The 24,603-nt window shown below is 39.1% G+C and overlaps 1 protein-coding gene across 1 annotated transcript in view; it reads right to left on the bottom strand.

Moving 5' to 3' along the window:
* Nucleotides 1–703: 703 nt before the first annotated feature.
* Nucleotides 704–24,603, bottom strand: part of doc2b (double C2-like domains, beta) — a 112,332-nt gene continuing 88,432 nt past the window's right edge. Inside the window, exons 6-10 of the mRNA XM_054626514.1 lie at nucleotides 22,334–22,460; nucleotides 10,751–10,908; nucleotides 5,176–5,257; nucleotides 3,027–3,123; nucleotides 704–837 (exon numbers count right to left, since the gene is read on the bottom strand). Of these exons, the coding sequence (XP_054482489.1) occupies nucleotides 704–837; nucleotides 3,027–3,123; nucleotides 5,176–5,257; nucleotides 10,751–10,908; nucleotides 22,334–22,460 (598 nt within the window). The remainder of the gene's footprint in view (nucleotides 838–3,026; nucleotides 3,124–5,175; nucleotides 5,258–10,750; nucleotides 10,909–22,333; nucleotides 22,461–24,603) is intronic.

The following is a 24,603-nucleotide window of genomic DNA, read 5'->3' as shown; positions in this document are numbered from 1 at the left end:
ATCACGTTGCACGATCAAATTTTTGTTTGAAGTATACTGAGGACTTAACTTGAGGTTATGCCATTGATGTGACAAGGCCAAATGGGTCAAACTAAAGGATAAATGCTCCATATTTCTAAAACAAACTGCTTGTAGTCGGCCCGTCGTGTGGGAGCCACTTACATGATAACAGGACCTTCACTACCCAACAGCTTGACAATCATATTAAAGTGCAACATCTTCGAAATGAGAACTATTCCTCCAAACATTTCTGCATACTCCCAGCGGTATAAAATGTTGCTACATGATTTGTTAGATCCTCCACTCTTTGTTTGTGCTGTTTCAGGGACTGGTGAGTCATTGGTAAATCATTTAGCTGCTGTTAAAGATCTCATCAAACAGAAAGCATTTACTCCTTTTTTTTGTCTTCACTAATCAGATTTAGAATGACGAAGCTTACAAATTCGTCACCGCAACCCCCGTGATTCATTTAGTTAATTTAATTTCTTTTGAAGAGAAATGAGCAGCCGTGCAACACCTATTGTACATGTGAACACAAACGTAAGGATATATTTTTTTAACTGAGCCCTGTTGAGAGGAAATATATTCCCATAGAGGTGTCGCAGGTCGCTGTGGCCAACATGAGGAGAATCCAGAGAAGAAGACGAGTGAAAATGAAGGCAGGAAGTCGTATCTGGTTGGGGGGGGGACAGGATGTGGGTCTTCAGTCATTTAATGAACCGGGTAATTCATTGGTCAACGTGTGCCAGCGCTCAATTTTCTTGTCCTTGTTTTTAAGGCAGTCAAACCAGTGTTTGAGCCTCTCTCCGTTTGCATTGATACCCAGAGAAACGCCACCTGAAAGAAGGCACAAGGAGAGTATCAGTCATACGATCAGTTCTTAGCAAAGGTCCTTTTATTGGCTGTTCTGATGGTGTCTGTTGTGTTGCCGAGGGCATCCATCTTAGTTTAAAGTGATCTCTAGTTGACACAGTGAAATATTACCAAGTCTAGTTCATGGTCATATGGCTGGCCTCGGTTTGTTTGTGAATAAATGTGTGAATTAGTGTTTAACAAACATCTCTTAGCACTTGCACTGTAGCAGTTAACCATGCTTTTAGGTACATTTAAGTGCATTCAAACCACGTAGTAAGCAGCAAGAGCTAGATGCATGTTTACCGCTGCTTAATGCGTAAAGTCTGGTTCCTGTGAAGCTGAATGATTGGAACAAAGTGGCATTTAAGCTTGATATACAAGCAAGGTCACTGAGGGATGAGAGCATGAAATTTGTCCTCACTGCAATGTTAATTGATTCTTAAAGAGAAAATGCACCCCCTTTATGTGGAAGTCTAATCAGTGTTGATAAATGTAGTCAATTTTAAGCAATACATTTCTCAGAATGCTACATTGACCCAGAAAGCTGATTTCAACTGCTAATTGGAGCCATGCCGGCATTGCTCACATTTACCAAGATGCACTGAGTGCAAGTTCTTGTCCAACACAAACGGCAACCTCCCATTCTGAAAAGTGAAGACAATGCTGAAGTGCCTTTATTGCATTCTCTCTACTGTCCATCAGGGGGCGACTCCTCTGGTTGTATAGAAGTCTATGAGAAAATGACTCTACTTCTCTCTTGATTTATTCCCTCAGTAAACATTGTAAACATGAGTTTATGGTCTCAATCTCTAGTTTCAAGTCTTCTTCAATACAGCATGATGTTCATTTAGTAAATGATGCTCCATTTAGAGTCAAACAGACCATAAAGCAGGGTCTGCTTTAGGGCGGGGCTTACTGTGATTGACAGGTCGCTACCAGAGCCGTATACAGCCCTTCTACGTCACTCCTCCACAGTACAAATATGGTCACTTTTGTTCACTGGTTGCAAAAAAAACAAGATGGCGACGGCCAAAACGCCGTACTCAAGGCTTCAAAACCGCAGTCGAGAAACAAATTGATGACATCATGACAACCGCGTGTACTTCTTCAATACCGTCTTTAGTCCAGCCTCACCCCTATGTGCCCTTCCTTCACTTCATTGAAACTTTTGATGAGCTGCAGCATTTATTTTTGCACAAACTGCAAACTCTATTGTATCTTTACTTGATAACTTCACCACTTAACTATTCACTGCTTCCACGATCGTTCTCTCTGATCCGCTCACACAACATTTACATCACTCTCTCTCTTTCCACCACACACTCCCAAGTCTCTATGCACACACACTCCATAGGTACTGGTTCTGCTCTTCTTCAGATGGGCTACACCACTCTTTCTTCGTTTGTATATGTATAATGAAGGAGACGAGGGGCCTCGAGGAGTTAGCTGAATAACAACACTTTACTGAGTTACCCTAAAGATACAGTACAGTATACTCTGTCTCGAATAAATACAGCTGAATATCCGAGGCAGCCAAAACACTGCAACACGTATCCTCATCCTTAGCATTCTCTGCATATTTTGGGATTCCATTTTTGCAGTTTTTCATACCAGCAAAGAGATCAAGAAGTTCTGTTTTTGAGCGACCCTGGCTACCAGAGAGATCTGAAATAACAACGTGAAGTTCTTCTTTATTCCTAACTACGTCACTGTAAAATCAAATGACGTCAATGGATGCAGGAATGAACATCAGAATTTGCGGCTGGAAAACAGCTCTCTGGATTACTATAGCAACTGAGGAGTTTATTGCTTCAATTGACTACATTAACCATCAACACTGATTGGACATCCACATCAGCAGAATTTCTTTTAAGATTGTGGCAAAAAAAAATCTTCTGCTGATATTTGTATTTCCCCCCCAAATTCAATTAATTTGATTTTCTTAAACTAGAATAAAAGCTTTTTCATTAACATGGCTCATTTGACACGCCGGTCCCCAGCAGGGCTCAGTGCTTGTTTGTTTCCCAGCCTCCAGCCTCACAGAGGCCCGGGCAGATGGCAGACTCAGCTGGACAGGAAGCCAGCGGTGCTGCTGAATATTTCTGCAGAGCTGTTTCAGCTCGTCGTTATCTCAGATCAAAGCAGAGCTGACGCCGTTCACCTGTGCTTACCTATGAAATCGTTTGACTTTCCGATGTCGTAGTCCCACACGGTCACCTCCAAGGTCTTTTTGGTGAGGTCTGCATATTTAATGTCGTAACAGAACTCCTACAAAAAAACAGCAGAAAATAAGAGCTCCTCTCTCCAGTATGATCACATACAATTACATATTTTCAGATCATAACAAGGTATAAAACCTAAAATGTTAGTTCCAATCTGCTTTGCCACCTCCACAACAAAACTATTCTGCATGGTGTTGGGTTTGCTGTATCATTACAGACCTGAATGCAGTTTAAATTTGTTTGATTTTCTGGTGAAAGTGATTCACATAATTGCGATTGCCTCATTGAGATGGAATTGCTTTTGTGAGTGTTTCAAATATAATTCAGGTTATTGTCGGTGCAGTGGTTGCCTTCTGTCTGTGAATCATTCACTACAGACTGAACAGCGGCAGACTCATTTAATATACGACAAGTGTCGAAAGTGTCTTGATTGGAGCAGAGAGGAATTAAGTGTTTATTGTCAAAAAAATGGCATTTAAAGATCGGCGGAACAATATGGTGGTATTGATTCTTACAAGACACTCATTGGATAGGAAATGTAGAAAAAACTACAGCAAGATGCAAAAGTAATCTCCTAAAACACGTTTTTTACTCTTAGTGGCACAAACATTTGATGTAGTTATACTCATATTTGCTTTTGTAATAAATTAATTACTGGCCGGTATGTGTCATTTTGTTTTTCTAAAAATACCTATTTGAGAAATTATCTGTAGCGTTAAAACTGTAAAATGAGGTATCTGTATCATTTCGAATTAAAAAAAGATTTGTGATCACTCATCAATAATAGCAACATAATCAATAAAGTCAATGAAGCGAACCAAGCATTGTTCTGATAACAATTTGCACCGTGTGAAGGAAGGGAATTCGTTCTGCTTTTAAATCTGTAGTTCAATCAGGGTTGCTGCTCCGCCTTAGTGGAAATCAATGCCTTGGTACCGTTGCTCGTCTCTGACAGAAAGGCCAAGAGGTGATGGAGGGGTATGGACGCAAAAAATGTCAGAGGAAAATGTCAAGCCGCTGGCCTGCCTGAGTGTTTGGCCGTGGCCGTCCGCTCGTATACGGGGGGGTACTTCAGAGACGAGCTGCCCTGTGGCACGACGCTCTGACGGGGCTTAGAGAACATGTTTGGCTTCCTCCAGCAGTGCATTCCAGTTCCTTTGGTTACAAAGGAGTTGACTGCTGAAAATAAAGGCTGATTACTAGTCTACAAGCCACCCCACCCATTGGGCCTCAGTGAATCCACACCACCTGCACAGTCTAAACTTAACGCTCTTTGGGAAATTCGGCTTATGAGACTGAACCAAAATGAATTTAAGCCAATGTGGAAGTTTCTTAAAGCTGCATTCTTTCTAATGTCCATCAGGGGGCGACTCCTCTGGTTGTATAGAAGTCTATGAGAAAATGACTCTACTTCTCTCTTGAGAAGTTACAGCATGATGTTCATTTAGTAAATGATGCTCCATTTAGAGTCAAATAGACCATAAAGCAGGGTTTGATTTAGGGCGGGGCTTGCTGTGATTGACAGGTCTCTACCAGAGTCATTATACAGCATCCCTACGTTACTCCTCCGTATTTCAAATATGGAAACTTCTATTTGCCGGTTGCAAAAATCCAAGATGCCGACGGCAAAATTGCTGGACTTGAGGCTTCTAAACGGCAGTCCACAAACCAATGTGTGATGTCACAATCCACTTCTTTTATACAATGTTTGTGAGAAATGCTCTGTAGAGCTGAGAGGAACTTCACAGTTGGTGATAATTCTCTATTTCTTATGGATTTGTTACGATAAGCAAAACGAAAATGTTTGCAAGGCCATTGGGTCAACGTCTCACCAGTAGATGATAGAAGATAAGAGGTTAAATAAAGTATCAGTGCTGAGCTACATACATGTTCTACCCACATCTATGAACGGCTGCTGCTCTCTCACTGGAAGTCATCTAAAAAACAGCCGAGCCCTCTCAGAATAGCTTTTGTTGGTCTCGGGGTTATGGAGGTTGCTCAGCACACAAAAGCACCGGATAAGCACTTAGAAAAAGGAAAACTAGGAAACGAAAATTGGAGCTTCAAGGTTTTAGCGCCATAGCGGTGGGGTTCGTACCTCGTTGAACTCTGGATTGAGCGTCTTCTTTTTCACAGCAGTCTTGTGCTTTGACTTTTTGTTCTCGTCAGGCTTCAGGTACCTGCAGGAGAGCAGAGCAAAGACTTAACACCTCAAAGCTTTTACTGAGCAGAAACAATGACAAAAATCCCTTCAAATTCGCTCATTAAATGTCTTCATCGTGTATTATTTGAAACCCTCATCGACTATGTAAATCCTTATGTAGAAACATCATTCAGCTGTGTTTGCGTTCTGTCCTGTAGAGGGCGCTGTGGCACTGCCCTACCTGCAGCACACACAGCTTCACATCACTACATTACATTACTTACACTATCTGACTTTAATAGACTCGATCTGTGTTTTTATTAAAGACATTTTTTTCCAGTTGGTAATTCATGGATGCCATCACCTCTGAGGATTTATGTCCAAAACATTAGTTTTCATTTAAGTCTCTTCATGATGAGATTAAAGACAACAATAACACATAAATCTCAGTATTTGTCAATATGAGGTTTTATGAGTTTGCTCTGGTAGAGTTTATTAATCTTTTCAGTTTCAAGGTTTTCTGAAATGTTATGTTTAAATATGCAATTGAACCACTATCTGATTAAATATGTGCTAATTTGAAAACATTTCCAAAACATAAATCTGATGATTGGATAAAGCCAGGTTCAAAGTTCTTGTGTCATTTTGTCTTTATATCTTTGTATCACTCTATAAATCAGAAAATACTGTCAACAGCCATTAAAATCCTTTTTTTTTGTATTAATAAGATGTTGTATAAATCAGGTTATGAATATATGAACAAACCCCTCTGTAGAAACCTTCAGAATATAGAGAGGAATGAAGCTGTAAAGTTTGGTGTATGTAAGAGCTACTGAAGTGGAGATTTATGGATCAGAGTCTGAGAAAAAACTCATTTAGAGAAAACGTCCTTTAAAGATATGTTTAGTTAAATTACATACATGTTGAAGACACTACAGGTGAATAGGGTAAAAAAATGAACTAATAGATATCAACATGAAACTTCACCAGTTGATTACTGATATTACGACTATTGTTTTTTGTATCACAAGTTGTCTGAAATATTATGTTTGAATATGCAAATTAGGCATTATCTAATGGTGACTTTTGGTGAATTTAGGAAAAATCTACAGACGCAAATAGACAAAGAAGTAAAATAAATCTTTCCTCTAGTCAGAAGAAAAATTGATCGGTGCATGTAAAACAATGTCTTTGCCTGTAATGTCTCGCCTGAAGCTTGCTAAACTCAGTCACCAGTTTATAAGGTACACAGAGCTAAAACTACTTTTATTTTCACCAAAGTTATAATGTTACCTTTTTATTCAAACGGTTTCAGAGAGAATTTGTGGCCTTTAATGAAAGGTTAAGTTCAAATATGCAAAAGAGCCATTATCTTATTAAATATGTGCTAATTTGAATTGTATTTTAATACAGAGAGGCGTTTCTAATATTTAGTCTAACCTGAAACCTATAAATGGGATCGACAAATTATAAGAAACACATCTCAGTAAAATGCAGACGTAGGCAACCTTTTAATACTGCAGCTAAACCGATGACACAATATCAAGAAGTGTGCTTGATAATTTATTAGAAATATTGAAGAGCCCTCTCATCTGCATACTGAATGACCTCTTTTACAGCCATCGGCAGCTTGATTGATTTTTTTCCCCTTCTGCAAAGACTCGCCCTCCTCTGCCTCTGATTCTGTCGCTCGTTGACTTCTTAGTAGGATTTGTAATATTTATTGTTGATGAACAAGATTGGTGGAAGGTTGATAGAGTTAATGATTTCAACTCGGATGTGGATGTTTTCATAAGGATGGCAGCCTTCTTGTTTAGAGCTCTTCTGTATGATTACAATACTAAAGGGAGAAATATGTTTTTAAAAAGGTTGCTATGCAAGTTATATGGATGGAATCTATTACAGATGTTGTGTCATGATTTAACATCATTTTGATATGGCACTATGATTAACAAGAACATTTAAAAATGTCACTTCATATCAAAAAGTTTGTCAAACCTTGAATGTATAATTCATGCAAAACACCACAAAACTACAGCCTTCAAAATGACCATAGAGTTGAACTTAAACCTGAACATTAAAACTTTCATGACTGTAGCATATTACAACGCTTTATTTAGTGGAACCTGGAACTGGCAACTGTGTATATATTGTGAAATATGCAATTGAAATAAAGGTTGACTTTATTTACGGAGGTGTTAGGTGGTTCTGGTGTTCCTAAAAGACGTGACTCGGTGCGTCGCTGGTGAAAACACATCGTTATCGTCGCCGCCAGGCATACATTATTATGAATATGTGCTAAGGTTGGACCTTTGCTCCTCTTCTGCCCTCATAAATAATGCAAAAGGCAGATTGTGGATATATATATGAATATATGAGACCCTGCGTAGTGGACAGAGGTGTTCAGATACATTTCTTTTCCTTCCTGATTATTTTTATTACACACATACAAAGACTAACTCTCTTCATCGCCACCCTGAAGTCAGTGTGAACCGTCAAAAGTGACGTCCTTTTACTCTGTAATTGTCATCCATTGTGGTTATTTTCATAAAAGCAGACAATCAAATGATTAGGGAATAATTGCGTTTTTATCTTTTGCTTGAAAAAAAATAATTGTGCCAGCGGTTTTAATGATGTACGATAAGCTGCTTACAGCTATTGTTTGAAAGTTAACAAAATTCTCTCTCTTCTATCACACATCATGATAAAGTTATAATTCACCTTCACCAAATACAATTCTTTACTGAATGGAGCTTGAACGCATAATAATGCAACCTCCATTAACATTCTGTTGTTTAGCCAAAAAGTAATATGCTGCCGACCAGCTGCTGACAGCTCCTCCTGCCTATTTCAACACTGATTGTTCACATTGTTGTTCACAATGTAACATTATCAGGGGAAAAATAGAGTGCACAAGAGTGTTTGACCCCTGAGGCAATCTCTGGTTCTGAAGAGTGAAGCCAATGAATAGGTGTCTTAAAGCTGCATTATCTCTCCTGTCCATCAGGGGGCGACTCCTCTGGTTGTATAGAAGTCTATGAGAAAATGACTCTACTTCTCTCTTGATTTATTCCCTCAGTAAACATTGTAAACATGAGTTTATGGTCTCAATCTCTAGTTTCAAGTCTTCTTCAATACAGCATGATGTTCATTTAGTAAATGATGCTCCATTTAGAGCCAAACAGACCATAAAGCAGGGGATGCTTTAGGGCGGGGCTACCTTGTGAGACGCATACAGCATCTCTACGTCACTCCTCCGCATTCCAAATATAATGGATTTTATAATAATAATAACATGATGATGTCCGTAATACGAGATGGAAACGGCAAAATTGTCGAACTCCACGTTTCAAAACTACAGTCCATAAACCTATGGGTGACGTCTTTATATAAGGTCTATGGTTTGACCACAGGTGTGTAGTACTAATTTGCACATTTGCAGTAGTGCTCAGGCAGGATGTAGGGATCGGGTATGGAGTGACAGGTGTTGTTGTTGTTCCTTTGTAGATTATATGATAACTGGATATCTGACAGAGGCTTAGATTCGGCTATACTTGATCCAGTATTTTGAGCTGTATAAAGGGCATTTCTGATACTGGAATCTATGTGAAAAGAACTCTAGTAGTGGATGTTGTGTATTGCCTCTGTCCATTTGGCAAAGAACAGTTTTTGAGCAATAAAGCTAATTCTGACGTTGGTACATTTCAATCCAGTGAGCAATTACAGTCGCTCGTCACCTCCCTCTCTCCGTTTACGGGCTCACTGGACCCTCACAGACTTCCATTTCCCGACGGTAACACACAGACTTAAAGGGAATGTAAGTGGGTTATTGCTCACAAACTTACCCCAGGGGGAGTGGGCGCTCAAATTGTTGTTGATGAGAATATTGCAGGGAACCTAATTGTTGTCATGTAATAGAACTACCAACCCCCAGGCGAAACCAGCTGAGAGTGAAGGTTAGGATGCAAACAATGCCATTGTGACATTTGGCTCCAAATTGCTGCAGTTTTGCATTAAAATGCTTTTGTTCAGCAGCTGTGTAATCCAACAGAACATTGAAATATATCTTTTCCTTTAAGCTTGATGAAGGTAATTGACTTAGGAGCCATTACGGAGGATTGCACTCCACTTGTAACTAATGGATGTCTGCATCCTACATGCATACTACACATGCATTTAAAGAATATTATCAACACAATGGAATAAACCATTTGGTGTTGACAGAGGAGAGACGTTGTGCAGCCCTGTCTATCTGACAGAGTATACATTTCCTTTATTCTCTCTCACATGAGCTTGTCGGTAAATCCATTATCTGCCCCGCGTGTCCTTCAAGCTTCAGGGAGGTTTTCTCAACCTCAAACTGTTGGAAAATTGTTGCCAGCCCCCTGTCCTCCGATACGAGTCACGCTTTTGTTCCCGAGGTGTGCACAGCAGAGTCGGAAATTAATTGCACTTTCATTTCTCAGCCAGATGAAAGACTTGGGAAATGTTCAGGTGTGATAAATAGGACTCTCCTTCAAATTGCAGCCCTGCGGATGGCCTCTTGTGCAGCGTGTCTTTCATGCAGCTGATAATCACAGGTAGCCCACCTCTTTTTCTGCTAAAACATCAGCACTGCCAGCTATTCCATTTCAGCGCCTTGTACATCCACTAAAAATAGCCGTATTATGACAATCAGCGGAGGTAATCAATCGACAGTGACGGGTGGCTTTAGCCCATGTGTGTGTGTATCATGTTTGCTGTAAAGTGCTTCTTTTAATGTACAAATGCTTGTTTCATAGTGTATTAATGAAGATTTTAGGGCTTAAGGAAGGCCGTTTGACACTTTGACAGTTATCTTGAGAACTAAAAAGCCAATTTGCTCAGAAATATGATATTAAAATTCATGAAGCCCGGCAGACGATTCTTAATGGTATTTGTGACCTTTTTACTTTTTCCTCCAGTGCAGGCAAAAGGCCAGATTTTGTCCTTGAGCAACAGTTTCGGTTAATGAAAATGACTCCATTAAATTGGATGTGGACACTACAAAAGGCAACATAACCTTCAGTAGACCACAAACGTTAGTCTAATAATAAATTAGATGTCAACTATCAAATCAATCAGCAACAATTTTGACAATCGATTAATCTGTTATTTAAGGGGAAAAAAGTTAAAAGTCTCTGATTAAAGCTTCTTAAATGTGAATAAGTTCTGTTTTCTTTACTCCTATGACAGTAAACTGAATATATATTGAGTTGTGGACAAAACAAGACACTTAAAGATGTCATCCTGAGCTTTTGGAAACACTGATTGACTTTTTTAAACATTTTATAGACCTACAGCTAAAGAAAATATCAATAGATTAATCAAAAGTAACATAATCCTTAGTTGCAACCCTAACTTGGAGAGTGCGGTCTTATTACAGACAGAAATGATGGCGCAAACTATGAAATTAAATCTAAATTAAATAAACCAGAATCACCTTGATGAAATTGTGGAGCACAGTTTCTGTTTTGGGTGTGTGTTACTTATCACGTGTCTGAATACTGACGTTTTGACGTAGGGGTCGGAGAAGCCGTTGGCGTCCATGGCGGCGAGGTGAGCGCAGCGTATGATGCCGACTACCAGGCAAGACTTCACGGTGTTGTACTTGAGAGAAATCATGATGCGTCCTCGTTCCTCCAGGGATTTGTCTTCTGTCTTGTTGACCTGCAGTGGTGAAAATGACAATATTAGTTTATATTTTACCACATGAAGGCATTTATACGCTCCCCCTCATACACAGCGCCATTTGCAACAGATTTTTCTCATTTCTGGCATCTTCCTCATTTGATTAATCCAAATCTTTAATTTCCAAAATGCTGTTAATCAATGTAGACAACAACATTGTTACCTGGAAAAGTTCTCACTCATTGATTTCATTCATTTTTTTCAGATTCCAATAGTTTCCTTTTGCAATGTTAAGCATTTTCGGAACGTAAGTCGTAAAAAGTCTTCAGCGACTTTTTGCCAGTTGTGTGTCCTGAAAATCAGCCGTACACTGATTGGCTGATTGATGTCACCTCCGTTGTAGATGGTGAGTTAATAGGCTCATCAAAATTAATTTGACATGTTCTTTAGAGACGAGACAAACATCTGAACTGACAAACACACCAGGCGTCCTCCGATGAGCACAGCATTCAACAAGAGAACCAAGCTTTTTACGGCCAAAAGTCGAATTAATTCCAAAAAGCTTGTCATGTTCAGGAAGTTTGATATTAAAGCTGATTTCTTCTGCAATCACAATGTCCATGCTGTCAAACCATTTAGTCCCAACCTATTACAATGTGAATCCTTCAGTGTGAATGTGCAATGCTTAGAGCCAGTGACGTGGAATAATATGAAGACACAGGACTTTGACCCAGGAGACCGGTGTTCATGTCTCTTGTGAAATCTAAAGTCCTGTTGACTTATTTGATGTTACGTCAGTGACGTTTTGGACTTTGTTTCCGTGCGTTTTTTACATAGTTTGAGTATTAATGTCAACAAAACCGTGATTTGTTTCCTAACCCTAGCTAAGTTTTGTTGCCTAAACTTAACTGTGACGGTTTTTCATGAATAACGTGGCTAAATATGCCTCATGACACAAGAATGTATTTAAAAGTTGCTTGCTATTTATCCGTCTTCCTAGGACATCATGTTTGGCCACAGCAAAATGTATACAGGCTGGTCTCATCTAACATTCGTAGCTTTACCTTCAAAAAATTTTGAATGTTATCCACGTTATCATGAACGAGGAAGTAAAAAGACTGTAAAAGCACACACAGTGTTAGAGTGGAGGTGGATGGGTCCAGTAAACAGCGATATTTCAGCGAGGAGACCGCTTCAGAAACATCATGTGGTTATTTTAACCCAAATGAACATCTTTTCCAAAACCTAACCAAGTAGTTTTGTCGCCTAAACCTAATTGACCTAAGTCGTAATAAATAAGGCTGTCAAAAATCCCCCCCTTGTTTAAACTGTCCCCTTTACTGCCTTTTAGAATTCCCTATATCGTTTATCACTATAGTGAATTGCTTGAAACTGCTATTATTTAAAGAATGTAGCGAAATTAACTGTTTCCGTTGGTTGGAAGACTGAATAGCTCATTCAGAGATATTTTGAATATCTTCAAGCTTGCAGTTCTTGCAGCCTTGAAACCAAATTCACTTTATTAAGCCCGAGACCAACCATCTGATCAGCCAACTATCAGTCTAATGAGTCAGATTTTACTTAATGGTTAAAGCTGAGTCTCTGTTCGCATTCTTTCACTGCTCCGCAGAGCATTTCAAGCTCCCAAGAGAGAGAAATACTTCAGCATATGACTTTTTTCGGGGCCCTAAAGAGCTATTTAAGCTTTTGTTTTTTCACTGCTATGCCCAATGACTTAGAAATGCAATTTACCAGCAAAAGTCCCACAGCTGCTGATTGTGTGAATATGCACTGGGCTTTCCTATACGCCAGCATTTTTTTTTACCACATATACAGTAAAATACCATTTGAAGGAAATGCACAGAGGCTTAACGACTTCAAGCTTATCAATGGTTACTTGAAAGTGCATGGACCAGTGGAAATGTGGGGAAATGGGACTGAGAGCTCTTTCAATTTGGTTTGTGCCATTTCAAATTGATATGCATTAGTTTTTTCTCCCTGTCTCACTCTTCCTCGCTGTCTCCGAAAGCGAGTGTCTGAGGACTGAGGGTGTCTTTTGCTGTCCAGATTGTGAAGCCCCTGGAGGCAACTTTGTGATTTGTGATATTGGACTATATATATGAAATTGACTTGATGACAAATTACTTCACACCCCAGAGCCAAGCAATACAGTTAAACCTAAGTGGTATATAGTTCCAATACTTTGTTTCTTGACATGACTTCAAAAATACCATCCATGAATCCTTATGTAGAAACAACTTCCTGTTGTATTGTATTTTAAAGAAAAACTAGATACATTAAAGTGTTTGTTGAGCTGGAATGAAACATATTACCAAATGTATAAAAATTGGCATTTGGAAAAACTGCTGAAGTCTACAAGACTACAAGACAAGAAGAAAAAAATCTGACCTTGGTGTCCCCACAGTGGTTTAATCAAACACACTCTTGCAGAAAACAACTGACCCCAACAGCAGACTGTTTGTAAGAAGTTCACCTCGTCACCTTGACGACACCCATCGGTTTGTGGACTACTCTGCTTTATGGTCTGTTTGACTCTAAATGGAGCATCATTTACTAAATGAACATCATGCTGTATTGAAGAAGACTTGAAACTAGAGATTGAGACCATAAACTCATGTTTACAATGTTTACTGAGGGAATAAATCAAGAGAGAAGTAGAGTCATTTTCTCATAGACTTCTATACAACCAGAGGAGTCGCCCCCTGATGGACAGGAGAGAGAATGCAGGTTTAAGACTCTTCAGCATTGGCTTCACTCTTCAGAACCAGAGGTTGCCGCCTGAACCAAACAGATCTGACTATGTTACCTGATCTGGAACTGACCCAAATCCCAATACTCTGTCAGGATGAGTCGAGCCTGTTTGTTACAAATACAGTAGCTTAAGCTTTTGATTTGTTTCTGTCAAATGCAATTTAATGAGAAATCTCTGACTGTGCCAATTGTCTGCATCCAATTATGTCCATTTGTTGTAAGTAGATACACAGTGGGAAAAGGGAAACAGTTGGCCAATGTGTTTCATTCATATATGTATTATAATAACTGGATACTGGATACTGAGATGTCAGCCCTGCGACAGACTAGCGACCTGTCCAGGGTGAACCCTGCCTTCACCCATTGACAGCTGAGATCGGCTCCAGCACCCCTGCGACCCTTAACTGGATAAGCAGGTTACGGTAGATGGATGGATGGATGGATACTGAGATGATGGCAATTAATTTAAATGAAAAACGCTCACCAAACTCATAACCTGAAGACGTGTCTTCGTTATGGCTCATGCACTCGCCCAAGTCACTTGGGTGACGTCATGCACAAACAAATAGTTTTTTTGGGGGGCTCCAGGAATGTTAAAACATTCAGGGTTTTAAATTCAAAGTACAAAAACTAATATTTGCTTTTTTTTTGTTATTCCAGGTCTCCTGTCAACAGTTTTCATTGGTCAATAATTAATTCCTTTAAACAAAATTTACTCCATTGGAAAAAATCTATCATCAAATAATAAAGTTAAATTATCTTTAAATTGTCAATATTCAATACTTTTTAATAACAATGAATGAAGTGACGTAAATGTGAAAAAGCTGATCTGAAGCTCCCCTTCTGCTTTATAGAGCTTTATAGTGACTTTCAGCTTATTATTTAGCTGTCCAACCTCACGTTTTACTATTTTGGTTCTCTCTCTTTGCTCTTTTGTTGTCAATTCAGTCGATTTTCCTTTTTTTTTTAAAGGCAAAACAATTTTACAAGCTAGAAAAATGATGTCTGAATAGGTTTTTATGTGCAATTGGTCCAACTGAAAGTTGGTGTTTTAAATAAGCATGCCCTCAAAAGCTCCAAGCAGTGGTCTTTGTTACAACTGTTGTGGGCTGACACATTCACTGCTATTCACTGCATTCGGAAACAATATAAGAATAATAAAATGTGGAATAATGAAATTCAGAAAGTCTCTGCAGACACAGACTTCCGTCTTCTCCACAGTCTTGTTCTGTGTGTCGGAGACAGTGCTCAACAATCTGTCCAACAGTGTCCACAGCAGGGTACTAATCAGATATCTCCAGGGAACCGACTCTCTCTACATGAATCACAGACGACTTTTACAAGACGTCTCACTGGACTTATGGAGTCGGTGTCCATTTCATCTGGCATGCCAACATGTTTGGTCCGCCGCCTCGGTTTACTGTCAAATCCATTTAGTGCCGTCTCTTCTTCTTCTGCTGCTTCTTCTGTGTTTAGGACTTCCCACTGTTGTCTCTGCCTCTCTGTCTCCTTTTAACTAGATGTTCTGCGGGAAGTCTGTGGCATACCAAGAGGCTGACAGGAATACAACAGTGTGGAGACAGAGAGCGAGGGAGGAAGTACAAACCTCAGGCTGCCTGGATGGAATCAAGGTTGGCATACCTGACAAGTGCTCACATCTATTCAGCCCTTTGTGTGTTCTTTTCTATTTCACACTCGCAGATCATCCGTTTACCTTGGCTTCTAGCCTCCCTTCTCTAACAAATGATTTTAAAGATGCTATATTTCTTATCTTATACCAACAAATACACCATTAATCACAAGTAAACAAGACACACAAATTGTCTGCAACTATATGGGCCTCTGCTCTTTATTGACTCTGTCTGCTCTCTGTTCTTGCTTCCATGGAAAGATAACTCAACGGGCCTACTGGGCACAGGGGCCGAAAATGACAGGGGCCCTTTACCTACAAATGTCACTCAAAGAAATACGTACCAACCAGGAAGAGACCCAAAATGACAGCTAAATAACTACAAATGAATGCAAAACTGCTAAACCAAAAGAGACCACGAAGAGAATCAAAAGACTATGAAAAGAGGCAAAACAACCACAAAGAGACACAGAATGTCCACAAAATCACACAATACAACTACCAAGAGACACATAATGACAACAAAGAAAAATGAAATACAAATGGATACAAAACTTGTGCAAATAAACCAAAAGAGACCGCTAAGACACATAAAATGACTATGAAATGAGGCAAAACAACCACAAAGAGACACAAAATGACAAAAAAGAAAAATGTAATGAAACTAGAGACACAAAGAGACCATGAAGACCATAAACGGACACAAGAAAACCTACAATGAGACAAAAAATGACCACATTGAGACACAAAATAACCAGAAAGAGAGACAAAATGACCACAAAGAGACACGAAAAGGCAACAAAAACACACAAAACAACAAGAAAGAGACACAAAAAAATACAAAGAAACACAATAAAACTACAAAGAGACATAAGATGACTACAAAAACATTTAAAACTCCCACATTGGGACAAAAGTAACACAAAACAACTACATAGAGAGACACAGAATGACCATAAAGAGGCACAAAACAACAATAAGACAAAGCTAAACAACTATAAAGTCTTGATGTTTTGATCCTATGTAGGGTTCGAGGTGGTGGGGCCTTTACATGTGTGCCCGGGGGCCTCATTGTCTCATAGTCCGCCCATGTCTTCTTCCATGAGTTTCCTTTTCCGCTTCCCATCAATCTGCTCAAACATAAAATCTATTTACATAAACAAACACACTGCTGTGCAGTAGTGTTTGCTTAACATTTTCCAGCTAATTGTACCATTGCCTGGAGGGGAAACTCAATTAAGATCGGCTGGAGGATGTCCCTTAATTTAATTTAATGCACAGTATAACCGGACACCTCCGACGTGACCGTCTGAACATCATTCTTAATGAATGCAGCTGCAGAGACAAATAATCCAGTGAGATGTTTGTCGCTGGCTCTCTCCGCCTGCTTCTTTGTGTTCTGTAACTCCACAGGCTGCAACCCAACACAATAATATTCCAAGTGTTCCAGGTATTACTCAGACCCTCAGGGGTTACCAGGGAAACAGCGATATTGCTTGGAAAAAAGGACAGGTGACATCTCAGTATAAAGGGGGGTTCTCCTTTTGACTGAGTCACGAATCAATTCCAATTTCTTAACATACAGTTGGAGGTGGAAACTCGTAATTAACTGCCACAAGTGTCAACCTCATTGCCTTTCTCCTGACCTGCTTAGAGGAGCACAGGTCCTTTCTCTGTGCCACAAATCATTAGCAAAACTTATTTGAAACAATGCTTTGTTAGTTCAGGATATGAGGCTGTAAAAGTGTGTAACAGGAAGCCTGGACAAAACACATCTCCTGCCAATGTCCTGGTTGGATGCCTGAGATCAACACCTCTCAGAGAACAGTGGGACGCGCCGACTGTTGTGCTGAGGCAGAAGAAGAGACCAGGGCATTGAGTCTGCACACCGACCGACACATTCCACACAGAGAGGATAAAGAAAGCAGTGCTGATAACGGAGGAGGTAGAACCCCATAAGAGAAGGAATTGTTGATCCCTGAAAGAATTTAAGTTGAAAACTTGGTTTGAAATATAAAGTTTTCTGTGTCGTGCCTAAAAGACAGAGCAAAATCAAAGTTGAAATTTAGGGAAAAACAATCTAAATGACTACAAATCTAGAGTTAAACAGTCACAAACTCTGCTATCTTCTTCATCAGGACTTTGAGGGTGTTCTTTGCTTATATAAACAGCTTGATCAATCCAATCTGATCAACCATTTAATACAAAAATGTTGCTATACTTTGAGTAATGCACAAATAACACCTTTTTCCAAATCACTCATAACTCAAATAACCAACATTAATTATATCCCTGAGGACCATAAATATTGCAATATCGTTTCTGATACATGAACTTGATCCGAAACCAATGCATTAAAAATATGTTTAATCATCTGTATGCTACTTACCCTGTTTGGATAAGATATGATTGCAATCATTTTTGTATGGTTAAACCCTTTGTGAAACATGAACAAATACATACAGAGAATAAATACCATATAACTTTCTTTTATTATCTCTTTTTGCCCTCTCAGCTAGCACCTGCCTGATCTGTACTGCACATGTGCAACTACTTCCATCACTGGTTTCAAATGCAGCTATTGTTTTGGAGCTGATGATGATGATGTTGTTTCTTTGTAGTGTAAATTAGCTAATAAATGATATAACGTGATATCTGATTGGTGCACATCCAGCATTGGAGTCTGAACTGATACTGGTATCTGTTTTTAGAACAACTCTAACACTAATTTATCCAGAATCGTTTTTGTGTTCCCTGTCCAGAAATTCATCACAGTAGCAACATTTTTGCTTCTGCTAAGTTGCCAGGTCATTAGCAACACTGGTTTACATGCACTGTAATGAGACAAAGTGCTTTCTTTTCCAAAAACAGGAATTAAACCAGCTACAAATGTGTGGCCATCTCCTACAGTTAAGCCTTTGGTTGTCCAGCTGTGTTGAGGGAATAGAGAAATGTACTGCACAGAGACACTGATCCAAGATTCATTGCCAGACTAGGCTGCTGGCTCCAACACTGTTCAGGCCCTCTACTGCCTACTGGTGCCAACGCTAAGGGCAGATCCAGGGTCGAGGCTGGCGGACACATCCATTCGATGGAAATGGGTGAATGGTCACGATGTTTGCAAGGACACAGCTGCCCAGCTAGCTTGAGATTACCAAAACATACAAACAGCTCCTCCGTCTTCCAAAGACCTTCATGTGACCATGTTTTCCTCTTATCCTAAAGGTTCTCTGCTCATTCATGGGTGTGATAACTTTTAATGTAAAAACTTGTAAGCACTATCAATTCCCAGGGTTCACAGAGAAGATCAATCAGTTTCAAATGATATGCATTTGGTAGAATGGTTTTCAGACTTTTAGGCTCTTAAATGTGACAGGTCCATTCCACAAGCTCACAGGCGGACTGACTTGTTTATGAGCTGGACAGTCACAATGCTCCACTGTCAGGCCAAAACCATCATTTATACCATTTTCCCCTCCAAAAAACTCCCATTGTGAATGCCCTGCAGTTGTATTGGCCTTTCCGTTGTCACAGTAGATGTCAAATAAGCGACTGAAGCAGGGTTAGTAAACAGTAAAAATGTTAATTCTTTATTTAAAACTTTCTCTCCTTTGAACTCTCAAACCCGAGTTGGTGATTGTTAAAACAGGGGATTTTTTTTTCTGTCCAGTTTGAATATAGTGTGCTTTGATGATCAGAAGGGTAAAATGACTTTTTCCTACCTGGAGTCTGGTGGCTTTGAGGAGAGCAAAAAAAAAGTGTATGTGTGTACGTTCTAAGGCCTTTTCAACTTCGGGCGAGATGAATAAACAACATAAAAAGCCAAATACTGTCATGGGCTTTTATCGTGAAAGGTGAGAGCAGAAGGAGTGGATCTGTTCTGCACTGCCTATGTCAAGGTTGAAAAGAGAAATAGTGTGCCGTCTTATTAATGTCTCTTTTTGCGGTGCGATATCTTAAAAAATCTACCTTTTCAGAAAACAAATCGCTTTTTCGTAGCGTAATATGCGAGTATTACGCTACGAAAAAGCGATTTTGTTTTCTGTGTGAAAGTATTCGTAACAAAAACAAAAAAAATCCAAAAATGATATCGATATATGATTTCATCACGCGTCATATAGCATTGAAACAGAAAAAGAGGCAGAGATTTGGTTTTGTGTTCCCATTTCTGCTGCTTGGAGCTGCAGCCGATTAATACCCGTCACTACTGCAGAGTCATTGTTTCCTGGGAACAAATGCTGATTGTAACCTTTTCCCACTGAAGACAGAAGCCAGATGTTTGCGGGTGTTAGTTTGTATTTGTCCAGCGGGAAAGAGGCTTAAAACAGGCACGGCTAGCTGCTGGAGGAGATGATTAAATCTCCGGCGCTCTATTCTCCTCAGCGCAGCATCCAGAACATCCTGTGTTGAGACAGAACTCCTTATCTGCTACTTCAAGAGCGAGCGGAGCAGAAATTGTCTTTTCCTCTTTTCTCTCCTCTGTAACCAGCATCCATCATAGCTTCACTCTGCCTCCAAGCATTTCTGTGTGAAAATGGCCAAACTGTGCTTTCATGCTCTCCGTTGCTAGGGTATAAGACATTTGACATGGTGGTCCAAAAATAACAAACAAAAAAACAAACAGCTATGGAGTTTGACACAAACGTCTGCTCTACTGCATGTGGTGATGGTCTGAGCTACCAGATCCACTAAAAGCTCCTCCAGGTTTACGCCTCCTGAAAGGTGCAATATAAGAATAAAGAGCATGTGGATTTTTTACTTTTTACTCATTTAATATTCTTTACTGTTTTATTACTTATTTACTTATTTATAATACTTTTTTATTTACTATGTCTCTTGTTTGCACTATCCTCTCTGCTGCTGTAATCCTGTAAATTTCCCCGCTGCGGGACTAATAAAGGATTATTTTATCTTATCTTATCTTATCTTATCTTAGAGTAAATCCATCCAATCTTTGCTGTAGAAAAGCTACTATTTGAAGCAGGTCTACCTTCAATTTTTCTAAATCATTTTCACATTTTGTCACGGTGAAGGTATGGATTCAGTCGGAAACATTGTGTCAGGATGTGCTTTTTGTGGCGGAGGCTTTGAAAATACTTGTGAGTGAGATATAAGTCACAGTATCTGTTGTAAATAGTCTGTCATCAATGTACAGATGATCTTAATTATACCACACAAGTGTAGAAGGGTAATGTTGCAAATTATAAACACTACTAATGATTTCATACAAACACAGAAAAAAGGATTTTTAACACCACTGTAGTCATTGTATGACAAATTAAAACCACTGTTTGGAAGCATAACATGTACATAAATGAAATAAACCTTGACAAAATCAGGGCGTAGAATGGTGAATGTGCCGTGGCTGTTTCATACGAGCATACTTAGTATTTTTGGAGGCTATTTCACACTCCCACATGGACAACAAAGCATACGAGAGGAGCAACAGGAATGTGTCTCTGCAGACACAAGGCAGTGCTCTGTACTCCAAATATGGCTGATGCAGAATTACACTGTATTCCTTTTTTTTTCGTTTTCTAAACATAAACTGTGTAGGCAATTTGAAAAGGATGTTCAATCCCAGTTCAATGATACTCCACTCCACTCCCATGTTCTCATAATACATAATCCACTCCTGCACTGCACTCAAGGGCTCAGAGCCCAAAGGAAAATCTTATGGATGCAGTTGTTTGAACTCATGTTCTTCCTGCAATTACCAGCATGTAATTGTTGACGTGTTCTTCATTGTGAGCCAGATTTTAGCCCTTATGTGCAGAGCTTTCTACTCTTTTCGGGGGTCTTGTTGTTACTGCAATACAAGAGATAACTGCACATATTATTATTATTATTATTATTATGTTTTTCTGGCTATTTCAATTATTTTCCAATTACATGCTGTTCCTGTGAACAGTGTTAATTAAAAAGTGAGTTCACAATGCCAACGGTCCAGCATTTTTTTCAGTTTTTTTCTCTACACAACACGGAAACGAAATAAATGTTTTGTTTTTGTTTTCATCATTATAATATATATAATAATAAGTATAATAATGGCTTGCAAAAAACATTTTCCTTTTTCCTGTATTACATTTCTCATCGAATTACAATACCCTGAAGGGAATGTTACATGGGTCGTTAAGAAACAACGCCTACAGTTCAGTTCGCAGTTAATATATCGGGAAAAAAGATTAGGTTTGAGAAGAAAAGTTAACAAGTGACCAATAAATACGACTCAAAACCACAAAACCAAAATATCTTGATGTGTGAATAAAGGCTCGCCTTTGTGTCGTTTATTCAGTTTTCCTTTGAATTAACTCTGGACACACAGTATGCATATCATTTGGTTAAAATATTGATATTGATATACTAGATAAGTGTAGTACAGTATGCACACTGGAGTATATAGTATACACTAATGTATAATATATTATATTATTCTATACAATGAAGTATTGTATGGTATAACATATCATTGTAAAATATAGTGTATTGTGTTTTATACTGGAGTACAGTATGGTATAGTATTTACTGGTGAACAGTATAATATAGTATAGAATACTGTACTCTGGTATATAGTGTAGTATAGTATACACTGGAGTATAGTATAGTAAAGTAAATGCTTGAGTATAGTATAGTGTACTATGAAGTATAGTATGCTCTGGAGTAGAGTAGAGTAGAGTATAGTATATACTCTGGAGTATTGTATAGTATAGTATATATTGAAGTATAGTACACACTGGTGTATAATAAGGTTTACACTGAGGTATAGTACGTATATACTAGAGTATTGCAAACACTGGAGGTAAGTATTGATTGGTAATGTATATTAAAAAATAGTTCTTTAGAGAATATTGGAGTACAGAATATGAAGAAATGATTATACAAACTTGCTTTAATGTAACAACTGCTGTAAATATAATCTCTGTATACACATTTTCATTTGACTGAGCCGTGTTTTAGTGCTTTAGAGTTTTTAAGTATTTTGTTTTAAAACACCACCACTGTGAAATCCAGCTCAGAGAGACATCTAAAGCCACATGTATCTGTGTGGTACTCTGGACTTACAGGTAGTTGTTTCTCCAGGCAGTTGTTGAAGTTTTTGATTTGGTTGGGCTTCAGCTTCTTCAGCGGGATCCGCGTTTCCCCGATGAACTCGTTGTGTCGGAATTTGTCCTCGTCGCACACTGAGATCCTGAGAGGAGAAGAGAGCAGAGCAGGTAGGAGGATGAGAATGAAGTGAGGCTCAGGTTAAAGTTCTGCTGCAGAGAAGGAGGCTTTAAACCATAAAACCAGTCATTTTCCACCTGGAGTCGATCATCCTCCATCACAGGGATTCAATTCTCTGCAAAAAACTTCACTTCACTATAGAGCTGCCTCTCTAGTCCTCAACAGCACTGAAGCAAAACCCCGGTAGTTCTGCAGTGAAGGAGTTCACAAGACTTTTGTCAAACTCGATCAGCATGACAGCCGACGACGGGATAATTAGGCTTCCGGAAGCATTCGGCCATGTTTGGATCAAAAGACTTTACATATAATAAAGTAGAGAGGGAGGAGAAGTCAGGTGATGTAAATGATGTTCTGTTCATGTCAAAGTCATTTAAAACCAAATCATGACTTGAACTTGAACCTATCTCGCTGTGCTGATCTTATTTACTCAATTAGTGCAGCTTGGATTGAGCTGTGCCGTCGTGCATGGTGCATTCAGTCTGTCTACTTGTTTGTATCATTTCCACCAAACACTGTCTTCAATGCATGACATCCTTTTGAAAAAGTACATGTTTGCAAGTGTACTCTTCAATCACGAAAAAAATGATTAATTATGTTCCACAGTATAGCTGCGTAGAAAAGATAATGACCGAAAGGCAGCTCTCTATTCCAAACCGCGGAGCACAAAGACACACGTACAGCACACTTTTACTTTCCACACCGGTGATCTATATTCCTCTCCACCATTTCATTACATTTATAATGAAGGTCAATTATTGGTGTGGGACCACGCTGCTCTCGGCAGATCTACTTCTTCAATAAATGCAGAGGGTGAGTCTGTATGTAAGCACTCTGACATGACATGATTCACACCAGGCTCGGTTTGGTGGAATACTGTTTGTTTCAAGTGTTTTTCTCCCGCATAATCAGCCGGCACGTGGAGGAAAAACATGCAGCCTTTGTGCAGCCAACGGCATGAGTAACAAGTGTTAGCACTGTAGCTTGTAGGGGATGAGGTGTACTCAGAATCACAATGAAATACAGGGATAAAAAATATATATACTTCTGCTGCAGTGCATGGACAGGTGGTGCTGAATTCAAATTTCAATAAAACAATAAATAATTAACAGTGTTGTCTGGGAATGTGGAAGCTTTTTACAGTATTGTTCCTGGAAAACTGTTAATCAAGGTGCTTTTATGCGAAAAGTTTGACTTGTGAAGTCCGTCAGATCACATCTCTGAGAAGTTGCACAATATAACTGTTGTTGTGGTAAAAATCCATATTTTCCCTCATCTGCAAAACAAAATAACCATAATATATTTGCAAAGCATTGATAAGAGGGTCTGATAATAACAGTGAGTCTACAATCACTTCCCCCGCTGTGAGACTTTTAAGAAACGAGTAATATAATAATTAATAATAGCATTTGAAATAATTAGAAAGAACGCAATTTAATTTGAATAACACATTGATCACAATGTTGATTTGATGAGTGCTTGAGCATTCCTCAGCCATTAATCCAATAAATCAACATTTGAATGCTGTGCAGCTCTTTCTTTTCTTTTGTTGGCATGTCTATTGATTGCGTCCTAAAGTCAAAATGCATGAAAAAAAAAAGAGATTTGATAATTTTCGAAGCATCACAACATGTTTTTATCTAACAAAATATTCTGCTTCAATCCATAGTTTTGGGCGTTTCAGCCTTTTAAACAAAACATTGTCAGTGTCGGTGCTTCGAGCCTCAGACAGCTTGTGTATAAAGCGCCATAGTCAAGAGAATTGTGCAATAAAAGTCGTTGTTATGCGTAAAAGCATCAGATTACCTCATTTAGCAGCATCATCAGTAATAATATGCAACAGGAAGACCACCAAAGAACATGCGGCATAGTGCGTACAGGATTATGTCTGCAGGGGCCGCTGATCATTTCTATAGTTGCTGAGATATTTAACTCAAAACCAGAAATGTCGACCTCATGGCGGCTCTTGAGAAAACGTCAGTGTTCCAACATCAGGATCCAGCATCTGGGGACCATGAATATATGTGCAAAACTTTAGAAGCAATCCGTCTACTAGTTGTTAAGATACTTTGGTCTGGACCAACTGTATGACAGGAAGAACAAAAGCCTGA

This window comes from Anoplopoma fimbria, chromosome 24 (assembly GCF_027596085.1).
Source record: "Anoplopoma fimbria isolate UVic2021 breed Golden Eagle Sablefish chromosome 24, Afim_UVic_2022, whole genome shotgun sequence".
Lineage (NCBI taxonomy): Eukaryota > Metazoa > Chordata > Actinopteri > Perciformes > Anoplopomatidae > Anoplopoma > Anoplopoma fimbria.
The sequence above is the reverse complement of the archived record's forward strand: the minus strand, read 5'-3'. Positions and strand labels throughout refer to the sequence as shown.